This window comes from Podarcis pityusensis (assembly GCF_964106645.2).
Source record: "Podarcis pityusensis genome assembly, chromosome: 7".
Taxonomy (NCBI): Eukaryota; Metazoa; Chordata; class Lepidosauria; order Squamata; family Lacertidae; genus Podarcis; species Podarcis pityusensis.
In genome coordinates, this window is record NC_138031.1 from 17,177,883 (window position 1) to 17,194,483 (window position 16,601).

At 44.4% G+C, this 16,601-nt stretch overlaps 1 protein-coding gene across 1 annotated transcript in view; it reads left to right on the top strand.

The window, feature by feature from the left end:
- EIF3H (eukaryotic translation initiation factor 3 subunit H) overlaps positions 1-16,601 on the top strand; it is a 67,006-nt gene that overhangs the window by 3,810 nt on the left and 46,595 nt on the right. Inside the window, exon 2 of the mRNA XM_081012754.1 lies at positions 9,459-9,615. Within this exon, the coding sequence (XP_080868880.1) occupies positions 9,459-9,615 (157 nt within the window). The remainder of the gene's footprint in view (positions 1-9,458; positions 9,616-16,601) is intronic.

Here is a 16,601-nt window from a genome sequence, read left to right on the forward strand (position 1 = left end):
TTTGGAGGGAAAATTGGCAACTGGTCGTCTTGTCTGTGCCGCTGTGGTTTTAACAGTTGGGCTTCTCATTACTTCTCTCATCGGATGGGTCCCTTGTGTTGCGATTATATATGCGTAGCTGAAAAGGCTGATGGAGTTTGGTCTCTTGGTGCCCGTTTGTCGGGCTGTTACTTACAAATGCCGTGAACAATGTGTGTTTCCACTTACATCCACAAAGCACTGTGGGGTATGCTGGTGATGCACTTCTCTTAAAAGGCACTCTTCTTAGCAGCTAATCCTCTCATTGCCACTAGCAGATATGTTCTGCTTTTCTCCAGGAGGGGGAAAAAGGCTCTGCTGAGCTAAAGCAACCTTGTGCAAAGCTCACAAGAAGCTGATCCCAATTAAGTCCGAGGCTGGGGCCATCTTAAGGCCAGAGTCTTCTCCTGCTTAGTGCTTGTTTCATGACAGATCAGCCTTGAGATGGCATTCAGTGGCGAGAGTGTTGCAGGGTCTGCAAGGATTGAAGGAAGAGCTTTTGAGACCCTGCAGAGATCAATTGGGGACTCTTGCACACTTCTCTTACTGATTATAGTTGTAGGAGATGTGGAGGGAGGCAGGCAGTACAACTGAATTGGGAAGTACCATATACCGTATTTTTCGCTCTATAACACTCACCCGACCATAACACGCACGTAGTTTTTAGAGGAGGAAAATCTGTAGGCATGCCACCCGTAGGCATTCCCGCCATAACACGCACAGACATTTCCCCTTACCTTTTAGGAGGAAAAAAGTGAGTGTTATGGTGCAAAAAATACGGTAGTTCTTGCAACTATAGGACATTATGGAAAGGGTAGCATGCTTTCTCTTTCACCACTCTGCCCCTCCCCCTTTCAAGAGTGGCCTGGTATTGGGTAGGGGTGCCATTTTGGGCTTCTTTTTATGTCTACAAGTGCTTTTCTTTTAGTGGCCGGTGGTCTGCAAGTTCTAAAAGTATGGTATGGTGACCTGCAGTGCAATTAGGAGTTGCCGTTGAGTGGTTTGTTGTACGTTTTTAATGGACGGTGTTTTATGTATTCTTGTTTACTTGCTTTTATTATAAACCGCCCTATGCAAGGGGCAGTATTTATATCATCTAGATAAACAGTGTCAAAATACAAGTCACTCTAGAGTTAGCTTTTTTGACTAGTCAAAACTTCCTTTAGTCATTTGACCCATCAGTGATGGTTAAAAGTCAAGCATTTGGGTTGAATGTGGTGTTTGTTCTTGGAGTAGACCCATTGAAATTAATGGACGATATCTAGAGGGTCTACTCTGAGTAAAAGCTTGGATATAACCCTTAATTAGAACACTAACAGGGAACAGAAAGAATGGGGGGAAACTGCCATCTACCAGATGTTTCATAGTGTGATGTCAGGTCACATGGAGGTGTGTCCTCTCTACAACTAACGTATTGAGGAAGGTCAGGGATGGAGAACCTGGAGTCCAGCAACATCTGGAGGGCTACAACTCCTATCATCCCTGATCATTGATTATACTGGGCTGATGGGAGTTGGAATCTGACAAAATTTGGAGGGCCAAAGGATTCCTATCTCTTGGCTAGGTAGAATTGTTGCTTCATTGGGAAATGGGGGGACGGACCCCTGCTTCTAAAATGCAGGTATAAGCAAATGATCCAGACTCCAGAGGCACACAATAGCTCTTGCCACTTACCCAGACCAACTCTTTTAATATATTTTTAACTTTATGGAATATTTGAAGCTGTCAATTGCCTGAGGAAGTTCCTTTGCTGCGTGCAGAATCATCTGTAGCACCAGCCACTTGTTTCATGCACGACAACATCAAACTGTCTAATATGGATAGGGATTTCCGTTGTCTGTTTGTAATGGCATCTCTTTCCTGTATCCATACCCACTTCTGGTCTCAAGTTACAGCCTCTTTGTGATGTTGGGCTGGAGTGTAGATAGAGCTTTTCCTCAAAAGGTGGGCAGAGGAGCCAGTTGGCTGAACACAAGAGTAGCTCATTTCACACATGGATTGGTTTAGACCAGGATATAGGGGTCTTTATTTTCAGCAGTTTTCACAAGTGATGAAAAAAGCAGCAGTTCAGCTTCCCTCATTCTGTAATTAGAAGATTGTATGCATTTGATTTGACGTAAAAATTATTCCCTTCTACTATTCATTTAGTGTCTCTTGGGGACGTGCCTTGATGTGCAGTGTCTCAAAAAGCAATATTCAAGCTTGTAAAATCCTGTGAAGAATTCTTGAACAATAGTTGAAAAGGTAAAACAATTCCTTTTCTGGGAGTGGGGGACACAGATCCACGTCTTTATTTTCTGTTCTTATTTTGCAGGCCATCCTTCTTATTAAAATGGCCAGAACATTAGGCTAGATGGGTATTTTCTTTACTATGTCTTCATTTATGTGACGTCTAGGTCACATTAGAGAATTTTGTGCTTGTGGGCTTTCCCCTGAAATTATTTACAATTCAGTTTTACAGTTCAGTTGCATATTTCTAATTGGAAGTAAGCACCATTGAAGTCAGTGGGACTTATTCCAGATGCACCCTTCTCTAGTTTCTTTTTCAGAGACCACAGTTTGCCATTGCGTTTCAGCAGGCAAATTATGGTTTGCATGATCCTTCCTAGCCATGGTTTGATCATGGTTTGCAATCCTGATTTGGAGGATTTGCACAAAAGCCAAAGTAACTGATTGAAGCATGAGAAGTAGAGGGTGGAAAGAGCATGTGAACTCAAGGCTTATTCATGTTATATCAGACCATGAACTTCAGAGGACTTGGTGCATCTTATCATAATGCTTTTACAGCTCTTTCAGAATTCAGGCTGAAATCCTGTTTTAAGATAGACTGGCATAGCCAATGGCTAACTTGTATTTTTGCTCTGGGGTTGTTTGTTTTTTAAATTGCCGTGTTGTGGATGAGATCCTAAGATGGGCTAAGGCATGCTTAAATTTAGGCTAACCAAAATAGATCATTCAGACATCAGTCGCAGCACTTGCTTTCTGCCTTCCGCTCCAACCATTTCTGATGGCCAGATTATATGTAGAATGCTTCCCGGCCCCCTCCCTGCAGGCTCTTTCCTCTAAATTCAAAATGACAGTAGAAATTCAGCTCAAATCCATGTGAAAAATGGCTTGTTGAATGATGATGAGGTTAACTGCTGCTGCACTTGGCTGTCATCTCAAAATATTCACACATGCGACTGCTGGGAGCTGAAGCCTGAAGAGTAGTGCTTTTATGCACAGATGGCAGTAGTAAGCAGCTCATGAGTACAGCAAAAAATAATAATAACTGAAGGCTGGTATTTCAGTAGGGTAGCAGAACGCATCTCAGTGTACAGCTGTCAGCTGAAATTCTGATTCTTAGTTACTCAACAGAAGACTGTTGAAGACGAAATAGCAGTTCTAAAGTTTCCAAAAAGCAAATTATGTGGTATGTTTAAGATTCCATGTATGCTGTGAAATAGTGAGGCTTCTCACAGTATGAGACAGGGATGTCAACTTGTCCCTAGCTTAATTTTGATGTGTCTTGAGTGCATCAGAAAACAGAGGCTTGCCTGATGATACAATCTGAGTAGGAAAGAACTTTCCACTTTCTGCCCTTGGATGATGTAGCATAGCAGCTCAGGCTGTGGACTAGGAAGGTTCTGGTTCATGGCTTGACATAACTGCGAATCTACTAGGTGACCTACGCTCATATGTACTAAATATGTGGGTGATGAGAATGGGCTGCCAGGTAGGACTATGACTGGAGTGACAATATATTAGGTATTGGTTTTTAGAGGTAAGGGTGGAACCCAACGTAGCACAAGCAGACCGCTTCTCATGTAACAGGACTTCACCTTTCTCCTCCTCCCTGCAGCTTTCCTGCCCCACAATGTGCCTCCAAACTATTCTCTGGAGGGTCACAGGGGAAGGAGAGGAATGTGAAGTCGTGTTCTGTGAGTGGAGGCTCGTTCCAGCTGTTGGCAACAATTGGAGTACAGTGGTACCTCTGGTTACAAACTTAATTTGTTCCGGAGGTCCGTTCTTAACCTGAAACAATTCTTAACCTGAGGTACCACTTTAGCTAATGGGGCCTCCTGCTGCCACCACGCCGCCGGCGCGCGATTTCTGGTCTCATCCTGAGGTAAAGTTCTTAACCCGAGGTACTAATTCCGGGTTAGCGGAGTCTGTAACCCGAAGTGTTTGTAACCTGAGGTGTTTGTAACCTCAGGTACCACTGTATCTGCAATGGTGTAAAAAAAATAATTCAGGAAAGCAGTATATTACTGTTTTTTAAAAGATTTTTTTAAAAGTTGGGCATCCAGTGCTGAAGGAGGACACAGGTTCAACCTTGGAACCCCTAATCTTGTAGGAAAAATTGTGGCATTGTGGGTGTGGAATGACTCCCCATTTGTCATCGTCCAACCCCCTGCAATGCAGGAACCATGACAGATAGCTTATTCAACCTCTACTTAAAAACTTCTAATGGAGGAGAAGCCACAACGTCCCGAGGGAGTCCGTTCTACTGTCAGAAATGCTCTTCCTGATATTTATTCAGAATCTCCTTTCTTAGAGTTTGAATCCATTGGTTTGAGGGTGAGACTGTGAAGATGGAAGCCCTCCAACTGGGAGGAAGGCAGCATATGGGCCTCTTGTAGGACACTGCTGTTGTGTCCTGGCAAAGGATGCAGCCTGATTCTGTTTTGAAAGAAACATACTCTGCCTCTGTTTTTTCAGCTTCTTGTTATGCTTCAGGCAGAATTTAGTAGAAGCTTTTCCTGATAGAATTACATTTCTAGGCACTGCTGGTAACCCAGGAACTCTTAGTTTATGGACACCTGCTTCTTAAGAAACTTGGTGCTTCATTGACCTACTCCTTGGTAGAGCTTAAAGCCCTCTAGGCCAGTAGCCTTCAGTGTTTTCAGTCAAGGGATCCACCTTTAACTGTAACATGCATTTGGGGACTCCTCTTTTTAAAATCATATATTTGTATGGTTTCTCCTCTTCCATAGCTGTAGCCCTGCCAGGAGATAGTTTCTGCGTACAGAAAGAGGCTATATCCCAATCACTTATAGAATTCCTGTTGTGAATGTACTTTTCATTGTGACAATAGGTGTTGTTCCTCCTTCTGCCCCAACTCACCTTTTTCCTCCAGCAGCTGGTGGGAAAGTCATGATCCAAACAGGAAAACAAGAAGCAACATGAGAAATAATTATTTTTGCGAGGCTCAACCTTCCCTAGCCTTTTAACGTTGGCTGTCCTTTATAAAAAACACTTACTGGGTTTCCCATTTGACTCTGTCCCTCCTTGTTTGTCTTCCTTAGCTGTATACTAAGTGTTGGTTTTACTATATGCTCATTTCTTTATTGTGTTTCTAAAATTTAGAGTCTAAGTCTTGGAGAATAAAATAGGAACCTCCCCTCCAATGTTTAAGGAGCCTCATCTTCTCATGTTTGAGAATATGTTATCAGAGAGACTGTATTTTTGTCATCTGTTTTGGACAGGCAGTATGGTGTAGTGGATAATGCAGGGTGAAGAACCTCCAGATTTTGGACTCCAGTTCCCCTCATCCCTGATTATTGGTTATGCTGTCAGAGGTTGATGAGAGTTGGAGTCAAGCAACATCTGGAGGACCATAGAGTCTCCACCCCTTGGATAGAGTACTGGACTGGGACCAAGGAAAACAGGTGCAATCCTTGTTCTGCCACGAGGCTCATTCTGGCTTTTTAGATACTGTCCCCTGAAATATTCAGTGATAACATGTGGTGGGATATTCTGGAGTGGATGGGAGGCTTATCTCCCAGCTGAATTGACATCGCATGTTTGTTGAAAGGATAAAATATGGAGGGTTGAAGGGGGAGAACCATGTCTGTCAATGTGAATTCCTTGGAAGAAAGGCGGAATTTAAACAGTGATACATTGATTAAAGAAAGCCATCATAAGTTGTTGTTTTTTTTAACAATGCAAACTCTGAACCTGTTTTGTTTAAGGTTGAAAGGGGAGAAAGAACCACCAACAGCTCGGCTAGGAAATTCTTGGATTTTATTACTGTGCCCTGATGGTTGCAGTGTAACGGTATTGAGCGCCCGCATTCTCTGGAGCTCGGAGAATTGGAATCTCAGGGCACCTGTTTCAGAAATGTTTCTACAGTGGAATTGTTCGGCAGTTTCCATGGCAATAAACTTGCCTCGTGGAACGGCTACAATGGCACTCCACATTTAGATCAGCCGCTTTCGGCGCTGCTTTTCAAAACCTTAAACTTCATTTTGGTCAAACCACCCTAAGGATTGTAAGAGCCTGTGCTTGTCACAGTGCAGACTGACTCGCGGTCTCACAGGCCATGGCGGTGCCCTGTTAAGGACACGGATGCCCTTAAAGGAAAAAAGAATGCTCCCGGCCTTCCGTCTGCGTACCTGGTTTCTTTGACAGATCAATAACCCTTCAGTGCTGCTTACACAAGATTAATAGCACATGTTGTAAAGGTACAAAGCTCAATAGCTTTATTTCCTGCAGACCTAGGCACTTACAAAGGGAGCGTAAAAGTGATTGATAGCGATGCAGCTTGGAGAATGTAAAAATGTCTTGCCGCTGTCATGTTGCAATGTTAGATAGCTTGCAAGTGGGGACTTGCAAAAAACTTCTGGGCAGGGGCGAGGCAAAGAGGAGATGCTTTCCCCCTTTTAGCTATTCCTCCCACCACCCATGTGCGCTTCGTGCCTCTGTGGGGACCACCACTGCAGCTCATTGGCTGGGGCTGTGATGCATACGGCTCAAGGTTCGGCTGCATGGAGAAAGCCTTGGTTGTCTCACTGCACAAGCCGGGAAGCGTCATCCTTGAACAACGGGGCTGCGGTGGGGTCCCTAGGTGTAATGGTTCTAGGGGTTGCTCGTGCGTAAATCGGCGCCCCACCTGGCTGGGTTGCCTGAGTGAACCTTTCCTGTCCGGACAGCCACTCGCCCATGGCTGTCTCAATCGCTGGCAGAATCCGTCAGTGGCCGTTTCTTGAACTTCTTCCAGCACAAAAGTTCTTTGACGCCTAGTCTCCCTGCGTGGAAGCCTTCTGCGCAGGGAGGGTGTGGGCAGCGGAGGACCCGTGCTCTCCCCGCTGGTCCCCGGCGAAGAGTCATGGAGCCACCTCGCCGATTCCCCCATCTGCCCCCCTTCTCCACTGGTGCTACGCTGATTTCCTTCCCCAGAAGATGTGCTGCTTCTCTCCCTCCCGGGACGCTCTCCGGAATCCCTCTGGAGCCCTCCCTCTCCCCCTGGCTCCGATGGCAGTTCCCTGACACTAGGCATGGAGCCAGTTCTGGGACAGCTGCTTGAACGTAAGAAGATCCCTGATGAATCAACCCAATGGCCCATCTAGTTCAGCATCCTGCGCTCACAGTGGCCAACCAAATGCCTGTGGGAATCTCACAAACAGGACCTGAATGCCACATCACTCTCCCCTCCTGGGGTTTCCAGCCACTGATATTCAGAAACATGACTGCCTCCAAAAAGTGGAGGTCAAACTAGTGAAGCTAGTAGCCATTGATAGTCTTACTTTCCAGGGATTTATTTAATCCTCTTTTCAAGCCATCCAAGTTGGTGGACTGCCTCTTGTGGGAGCTAATTCCTGTTGATCTATGCACTGTGCGGAGAAGTCCTTTCTTTTGTCCTAAATCTTCCAACCTTCATGAGTTACAGCATTAGGAGAGAGGGAGCAAAACTCATTTCTTCATGACATGCGTACAGTACCGTTAACTTCCAGGATCATGTTGCCTCCTGATTTGATTCAAGTATGTTCACACATTGTCCTTTATGCCAGGGCTGGTGATCCTGTGGCTTGTCAGATGATCTTGGACCCCCATGTTCCATCATTCTCAGCGAGCATAACTAGTGGTGACGATGGACATTTTAGTCAACAACATCTAGAGGGCCGCAGGGTTCCTACTGCTGCTTTATGCAGACATCTACTTGGGTGGGGGGAGGTTATTGCCTTTGTTTGTTACAATGGTATGCATTTTTGTGGTTTTTATCTTGTAAATCGCCCTGCGATGCTCGGATGAAGGGTGTTGTAGAAATTCCATAAACAATAAATAAATAATCTGAGTGAAAATGGTGGGTTGGAGCCTCCTTCTGCCATCCTTCTTACTAGACAAGTTCACTATTCCCAGTTTGTCATGTAACAGGATCAATTTGTGTTGCCCCTAATGTTTTTTAGGGGGCTAGATGGCTCTGCCAAATTAATTCCAAGCATAAGGTTCCAGTTTAAGTTGAAAGTTGTAATTTAGCCGATTTAAAACGCATGCCACCAGTGCAGGGGCTGGGGCGATTAATAAGAAATTGTATGAACCTCATAGGAGAGTTCTGGGGATTTGAGATTGGGAGAACACTCTGGCAGGCATCCATCACCTCTGACTCTCAGGCTACAGGGGCTGTTTTCTTCACGTTGAGCTGAACTCTGTTTCCAGTATTTGCTAGCTGTGTGAGCAGTGTTAGAAACTCAGATACATAAACTAGGCGCCAAATGGCTTGTTAAACCAAGATTGCAGTTGCCAAAACAGAATGCCTAGCTGCCATTTTGGGGTCAGATGGCTTGAAAGTCGTATTTTTCAATATGACTTTTTGGTTCCTGAAATTCATTCTGATCGTGCAGATAAAATATAATGGATAGAATTCTACAGGATTTGTTGCTACTGTGTGAAAACAACCAGGATCCAAGGATCATCAGGCATGCATCTCCGGTGGAGACTTCAGGTGCCATCCTGGCGCCTGGGCATCTTCACTTGGTTGCAAGTGGCCAATAGCCAGGCACAAAATGCTTAACATTGAGAGACTACTTCAGTGATTGGTGGCCATGACTGGGAAAGTGACATCGTTTCTATGGGAATGCACAAGCACATCCTATGACAGGGTTGCATACCAATTGCCTGTTTCATTTAACAGGGTATTTGAGCAGAAGGTTAATCCTCATAAAAAAAAATACTTAATGAAACCTGCTCTTCCGCTTGGCAATTAGTTCAGCTTGAGTAGAATATGTGACTCTTGAGTTGGCTTTTCAGAAAAGAAAATCTGCTCTCGCTATGATTACCTTTGCTTGATTCCTTGACCCTCGTGAGGACTGATCTCCATGTAGTTGACATGTTATGTTTCTGTGTTGCTTTTCCATTAGAGCAAGTCCATTTCCTAACCCTATAGTTAAGGTAAAAATTAAATTTCAAATCCTCTACTTTATTCTTGTTTTGAGCAAGTATGTAGGACAAAGTACATGGGATGTCTTAACGTCTCTTTGATTCATATCTCCTGGACCTGCTCTTATTCTTCTTAATTTTATTAGTATATTTAGATTGTCTGGACGTGGTGTCAAACTTTGGGCAGTGGAATGCTTCAATTATTCATGTTTGGCTCTGTCCCCTGTATTTCTTGGGAAACTACCTGCTAGTTGAACCGAATGATCTGTTCTAAATGAGGCTCTTGGAATCTGTATTTTCAGGTAGTGCTGAAGATCATCAAGCATTACCAGGAAGAAGGCCAGGGCAATGAAGTGGTCCAGGGTGTGCTGCTGGGGCTAGTGGTGGAAGACAGGCTCGAAATCACCAACTGCTTTCCGTTCCCCCAGCATACAGAGGATGATGCCGACTTTGATGAAGGTAACAATTCACAATAATCATGTTTAAAGTCTCGCTCTGGGGCTATCATGCCTGCTGAAAACACTGTAAATTGGAGACCATATGGGAGAAGGAACCTACCACTAATACGTTCTGTTAGGTAGGTTCTCCTTGGGGAAATTGAGGAGATTTCACCCCTCCCATACACAAGAATCTCCTGATCATCTCCTGATGGTCTCTGCTGACTCTCCAGAGAGAAGGAGGCGTGTCCTGCCTATCTACTTATTCTGCCCAGCAACATATCAGTCTGTGTTTGTGAGTGAGAGTCAGTCAGTCAGTGTATCGGAGAGAGTGAGAGTGTTAGAGATCCTAGAGATAAGATTGCTGCTAAGAGCAGCTGCAGACTCTCAGTGTAGCATTGATTTATGCTTAGAATATTCAGCTCTGTATATAGCTTTGTATCATAGTTGTAGTTACAGAATAAAAGGAAGATATTCTACAGAGCTGCTCTCCGAGTGGTTTATACTCTGCAAGACTCTGCAAAACTCTGCTGCGCAACGACTGTATTATTGAGACAGTGAATCCGGTGCTCTCAGCTCTGAGCTGTGAGTCCACAGCACTGTGACCGTTTCCTGTGAGAAGGAGGTCTCTGGCGGTGCTACCCAGCTCGCCTAGCCCAGTCGGGGTTGAGGTGCAAGAGTCCAGTTGGTGCACTGGCTCTAGGGCGATGCTGACAGAAATAAGTGTCTTTAGTACAGGGGTAGCCAATGTGGTGGCTACCAAAGTGGAGCTGGGACTCCAACTCCCATAAGGCCCAGCCTGCACGACCAGTGGTCTGGAATGATGGGAGCTGTAGTCCCGCAGCATCGGGAGAACACCCCATTGGCTGCCTCTGCTCTGTTTGAGAGGTATATGTAATGTAAGGCAGGGACAGGTAGAAAACCACACTAAGGTCCTCTGGTGTATCGCTGGCCCATTCTGTTGTGCTGCCTGCTAGTTATTGGGCCACTTGAAAAGCATGTTGGATTGGGTGAAGCTTGGTCCAGAAGGAATTCTTTTGTTTTTAAGCAGGGTTGCGGGGGCAGGAAGAGGGAGCAAGAATCAAAGAAATGGCAACAAGAAGAAGGCAATCTCCAGCTCTTCTGGTAATGCACTGTTTATTTAGCCCAATGCATTTTGGAGAAGTCTCCTTCATCAGAAGCTGTATGAACAGTTCAGTTGTTTCTTCTTCATTAAATTGGTCTATTACCCCTGAAAGGTAGATTTCAGAGCGGTTCACAACATAAAACAACAACAACATAAAATTACAATATATATAAAAAAGTAATAAAAATAAGAACAAAAACAAACCAATAACACACACAACACATTTAAAAGGGCACCTGATGTCTATCAGCCAAAGCCCTGGTTGAAGAGATGTATAATGAAGGCACCAGCTGGACCTTCCTGGGGAGAGCATTCCACAAACAGGGAGCCACTGCAGAAAAGGCCTGCTCTGATGTTGCTTCCCTCCAGACCTCTCAAAGGGAAGGCACATGAAGAAGGGCCTCAGAGGATGATCTCAGTTTCTTAGCTCCAACAATATCTATATCCGTATGGTAGTATTGCCATGAGATCAGATTAACAAGAATATTTGTTAATCGTTGGATGAACAAATCTGGAGGAGCCCTCCAGATGTTGGATACCCTAGGTGGACAAGTGGTGGGCAGAGCCAAAAGTGTTCTGCTTCAGTTTCTACCATAACCACCTCAGTTTAGAAGCCATGAATTCACAAGATGGCTTTAGGTAAGTCTCAACCTTAGTTGCTGCCCCGACCTATGGGGCTAATACTGTTCTACTTTACTTAACTGCTATAATTGTTATTGAAATAAAGAAGGTATGGTGTGTTATAAATACTATTATTCCTTATAAATTTTGTACATTTTGAGCTTTGAAGTGCCAAACGATAAATATAGGTGGCATTTACAAAGAAAATTCATATTGCTGTTCTAAAGATCTGGTTAACTTTGCTTATACCTGTTGATTTAAAAAAAGCTAGCATTTTATATCTTGTTCCTAAATCAGAAAGCATTTGCGTCTTTCTTAGTATCTCTGTGGACCATTGTTCTTCTTTGCTAAAAATTATTGTTACTCCAACACAATCAGTTTCCCTACTGTGTTGTGTCTTGTATCTAAATTTATCTCCTGGGCTCTGATAAATTCTTAACTCAAGGTTTTCTAGCATAAGCTGAGAAAATCACATACATAAAAACTGTAAGAATTAGGGGTGGGTATCTTGTTTGACACTGAGAAATACATTCCAAATGTGCCATTGCCTATTAAAATATGCCTCTGCAGTCAAGAGGATTTGTGACTTCTCAAAAAAATGAAAGCTGCATGCTTTCAGATTCTGTCTTGGCCTTGAAGGCCCTAGAAAAGTATCAGCAGGGTAACCAATCCCATTTCAGCCGGGTAGGCATGCACCACAGTACAATGGTACCTCGGGTTACAGGCGCTTCAGGTTACAGACTCCACTAACCCAGAAATATTACCTCGGGTTAAGAACTTTGCTTCAGGATGAGAACAGAAATCGTGTGGCAGCAGCGGGAGGCCCCATTAGCTAAAGTGGTGCTTCAGGTTAAGAACAGTTTCAGGTTAAGAATGGACCTCCGGAATGAATTAAGTACTTAACCCGAGGTACCACTGTACTGTAATTCAGCCCTGGGTTCCTAATGTGCAGCTTTATGTAAAATCTAAGCATCTCCTATTCAGATTTCAGCTCCGTGCAGATACTTTGGATTGCTCTTTCTTCCTATTGGCAAATGGTTAAGAATAAGATAGATGATGACGATCCCTAAAATCGCTAGGGGCAAACATTGCAAGTCCAACGGCCTGCCCCCAGGCTTGCAGGCTCAGGGTAGAAATGGGGCATGTTTGGGAGGAAAGCAGAGCAAAATGAAGCGGCCAGATGTGTCTCAGGGAGGCACTTCAGTGTAATAATAACATTCAGTGTCAGGTGGAGGAGCAATTGTAATGTAGGAAGGACTCTGCTAGGGAGAAGGGATTTGGGAGAGAGGAGTACAGAGGGCAATCTTAGGTGCAAGCAGAAGGTTGTACCTGCCTTAGAGCAAATATTGTGAGGAGCAGCATATGGGGGATGGGGAAGGGAGGGTAGATTGGAATGATTGAGAAGTTTGAAAGGAAGGACTAAGGCTGGTAGCCAATGTAGATGCTCCATTAGCATAAAGATTTCTGCATACTCAACATAACTCCCTCCACTTTTAAATAAAATAAATAAAAAACCTTTATTGTCACTACACCACCTGTGTGCAGTGAAATTAAACGAGCCCCCCTGCCATACACTCAGTTTTGTTCGCACTCTGTGTGCCTGTTGGAAGTCAATTGCACCACTATTTTTTCCCCATTTTCTACACACATGTGCTGCGCCTTCCCCAAATCTGCTCTGAAGGGCTTGGAGAAATCTGGGAGGACAGATTTTGGAGGCATGTGGGAAGAGGAAGGAGAGGGGAAGTTCCATTGCACAGCCAAAAATCCTTGTCTGATGGAATGATTTCTCTGAATAGCACCCAAGTAGCTTAACCTTCTTGAACTCTCTGCCTAGGCAGTCGCCTTGGTTGTACTGTTTACAAGGCCTGCTAAAAACTTCTCTCTTTAGGCAAGCCTACCTGCCACATGTATATAACTGTTGGTTTTATCTTTATTTTGATAATTTTGTTTTGTCTACTTGTTTCCAAAGCCCATTGATTTTACTGGCACTCTCTTAGTAGTGTTATGTATCATTTTTGTAAACCACTTGGGTTTTGTTTTATTAAGCAGAATCTGAATCTCGGTAGTGTATTTATTTATATAAGCTGAGAAGAGAGGAAGACAGTGAAGAGAACTTATAGCACCTGGCAGTATCTGTGTGCATGCTCACACTTGAGGAAGACAAACTCCCTTGGCAATGGGGAAGGGGGGGGGTATCTGCATGTGAGGCAGAAAATAGAAATGCTTTGAGGCAGAAAGCATTAGCAAAGCTCCAGCTGTACACTGGGGGGTGGCAAATCTGTGTTCCATCCTCCCGGTTGATGTTGCTGTATTCCAACTCCCATCAGCACCGGCCAGCATGCTCAGTGATCAGGGGTGATGGAGCCACAGCATTTGTTGACTCCGGGCTCTCGGTTCCTGCTGTATGCACTTATCACTTTCGATCCTGGCACTTACGAAAGTAGCCTGAGCAGCTTCAGAACGCTTGGAAAAATCAAAGCAAACCTTCCATACGTTTATAGTAAAATTGTTCACGTGGCAAAAGTCTGCATGTTCACATTGAGCCACTATTTCTTTTTAATTATGGTTTGATGTGAGTGTGCAAACCGTCCTGTTTCAATCTTCACAGTGCAATCTGAATTGTTAAGGTTGCATCAGACATGTAAGTGGAACATGTTTCTAGACCACAGAGCCATACCCTTCATTTTGGGGCATGAAATAACACTTCAGGTACAGAACTAAATCAAAAATTTCATACAGAAGCAGATCTATAGGCCTTACCATGTAGAGATAGAGGTTGAAAAAGAGAAATGGGTACTTAAAAAAGGGGGGGTACTGGGGGGAGAGGAGGTCATGGCTCCACTTTTTGAATCCAGAAATGTCTGTAGGCAAGCTTTGCTGGTTTTTAAATTCTCCCCATATCCCGAGGACTGCTAACTTGCCTGATGGGAAGTGGGCAGAGATGAATGTGAAGGATGCTGAAGTCCTCAGGAGCACAAATGCTTATGAGGTGCTAACTTTGTAATGCAGTTCTGTGTCTGTTCTGTTCACACTGCCTTTTAGAGCTCTTGAGCAGCGAGTCTTTTATATAAACTGAGATTAGACTTCGCAAGAAAAACCCTTCTACTCCATTTGATGGTGATCTTAGGAACTGTACTGTTAAAACTATCATCTCTGAGAAATGAATCATCTATTCAGATGAATCATCTCCTCCGACACTGCTCTCCCAAGACCCCAAACCCACATTGGCCTGATTATTAAGTGAGCACTTGTCTCTCCAAAACTGTAGAAAACTCCTACAAGGAACTAGATTTAAAGCTTTTGTAACTGTAAAACAGGGGTAGCAGCCAGTGTGCGGTACCCGGATTTGGTCGGGCTGCAACTCTACCATCCCTGACCCTTGGCCAACTCTGGATGGAGTCCAGCAGCAGCTTACGGAGAGGGATAGCCCATGTTGTCTATTCCTATGTTAAAAGCACACTGCACTCAATGCAGGACAGTGAACACTTAGGTTGCGAACGTGATCCATGCGGGATGCATATTCGCAACCCGCAGCGGCGCGTCTGCGCATGCACGGGTTGCGATTTGGGACTTCTGTGCATGCACAAAGTGCGATTTAGCGCTTCTGCGCATGCGCGACCCCCAAAACCCGGTACTTCCGGGTTTTGGCGGGTCGGTAACCCGAAAAAACGCAACCTGAAGCGTCTGTAACCCGGGGTATGACCGTAAAGGCCACCACTCAATGGTGTGGTGTTGTCCTCTTTATCCTGCAGTCTTAAATTAACACTGTGCTGGCAATTGTGGCTTGTACCTGTAAATGGCTGCTCTCAGATTGGAAAGGTTAAGTGTAGTAGTCTATAAGGAAGGCAGTGGTTTCTCAGGTACTTGGGGCCTGTTTCTTAGTGATGTCTGTCCATTCTTGGTGTGGCTCTGTGGTTTAGGAGACAGCCTGCTGCACATGCATGGCCAATACAGTGGTACCTCAGGTTACAGACTCCGCTAAGCCAGAAAAAGTGCCTCGGGTTAAGAACTTTGCTTCAGGATGAGAACAGAAATTGTGTGGCGGCAGCGGGAGGCCCCATTAGCTAAAGTGGTACCTCAGGTTAAGAACAGTTTCAGGTTAAGAACGGACCTCCAGAACGAATTAAGTTCTTAACCCAAGGTACCACTGTACTAGGCTACCCCATGGAGGCTTTCGTTGTGGCTTTCCAAAGAACCTGATGCCAAGCAGGTATTCTTCAGCTTTTCATCTGCTGATTGTGAACCCTTTGGGGTATAAGGAGTCAACTCTCACTGTGAACTTGCCAAAGAGAGCGGGAATGAGATGTATCAGCTCTGTGAATTTCCTCAGACAGAGCAGACAATAAATCTAGAACAAACAATATAATTCTTCATTTAAACTTTTATCTTTTATGTTGTTAACGGAAAGGCTTTTCTGTGGGGCTTCAAAAGCATATTACTTTGAATTATTTTCTCACATGCCTCCATTGGGATCTTTTCCCCTCAAGATGAAGGCTCATCTGCTACAATTCCTTTTACTTGACAAGCTACAAAATAAATCTATTTCGGGCAATTAAGCAAGGCTGTTATAAGAACTGAAAGGAAAATTGAGACAAGGTGGGGTTGTTTTTTTAAAAATGGGCTGTTTATTAAAAGCCCCATTAGGGGGCACTGTTACCCAGCTTAAAACCAGTCACGTCTCATTTGTGTATGCTGGCTGTGTTAGGAGTGAGGCTCGCAAACGGGTGCCGGCAGAGCGGGGCGGGAAAAGGAGAGCTATTTTCATTTGCTAAGGTTCGACTACTGTTTTATACAACCAGGTTCTGTAAGCATGATACACAGCGCATTGATTTAAATATCTGTCTGATAAATTTGCTGGCTGTCCTTTCAGGCAAACTCTGCTAGCTTAGAAAGCGCAGGTGGTTAAGGTAATCTCTGCAAACCAGTGTGCATTTATCTCAGAACTCTGTGTAAAACCCAACACAGTTTTTCCACTCTGCTCTAATAAACCCCTTTAGGGACAGACCATGGGTTCATCAGACGCCACCTGTTCCTCCGCAAATGAATAACCACTGTAATTTCCATCTTGCTTCAGTCTCAAGATCTTACCTTAGCATTACCTTACCTTACAGTTGTACTGTATCATCACAAGCTGAACGAAACCTAGTGGTGGGGAAGGGCTGTAGGGTTGGTGGCACAGTGGTTTAGTGCGCCTGGCTGCTAACCAGAAGGTTAGTGGCTCAAGCCCACCCAGGGATGGTGGTGGGCAGGATTCCTGCACT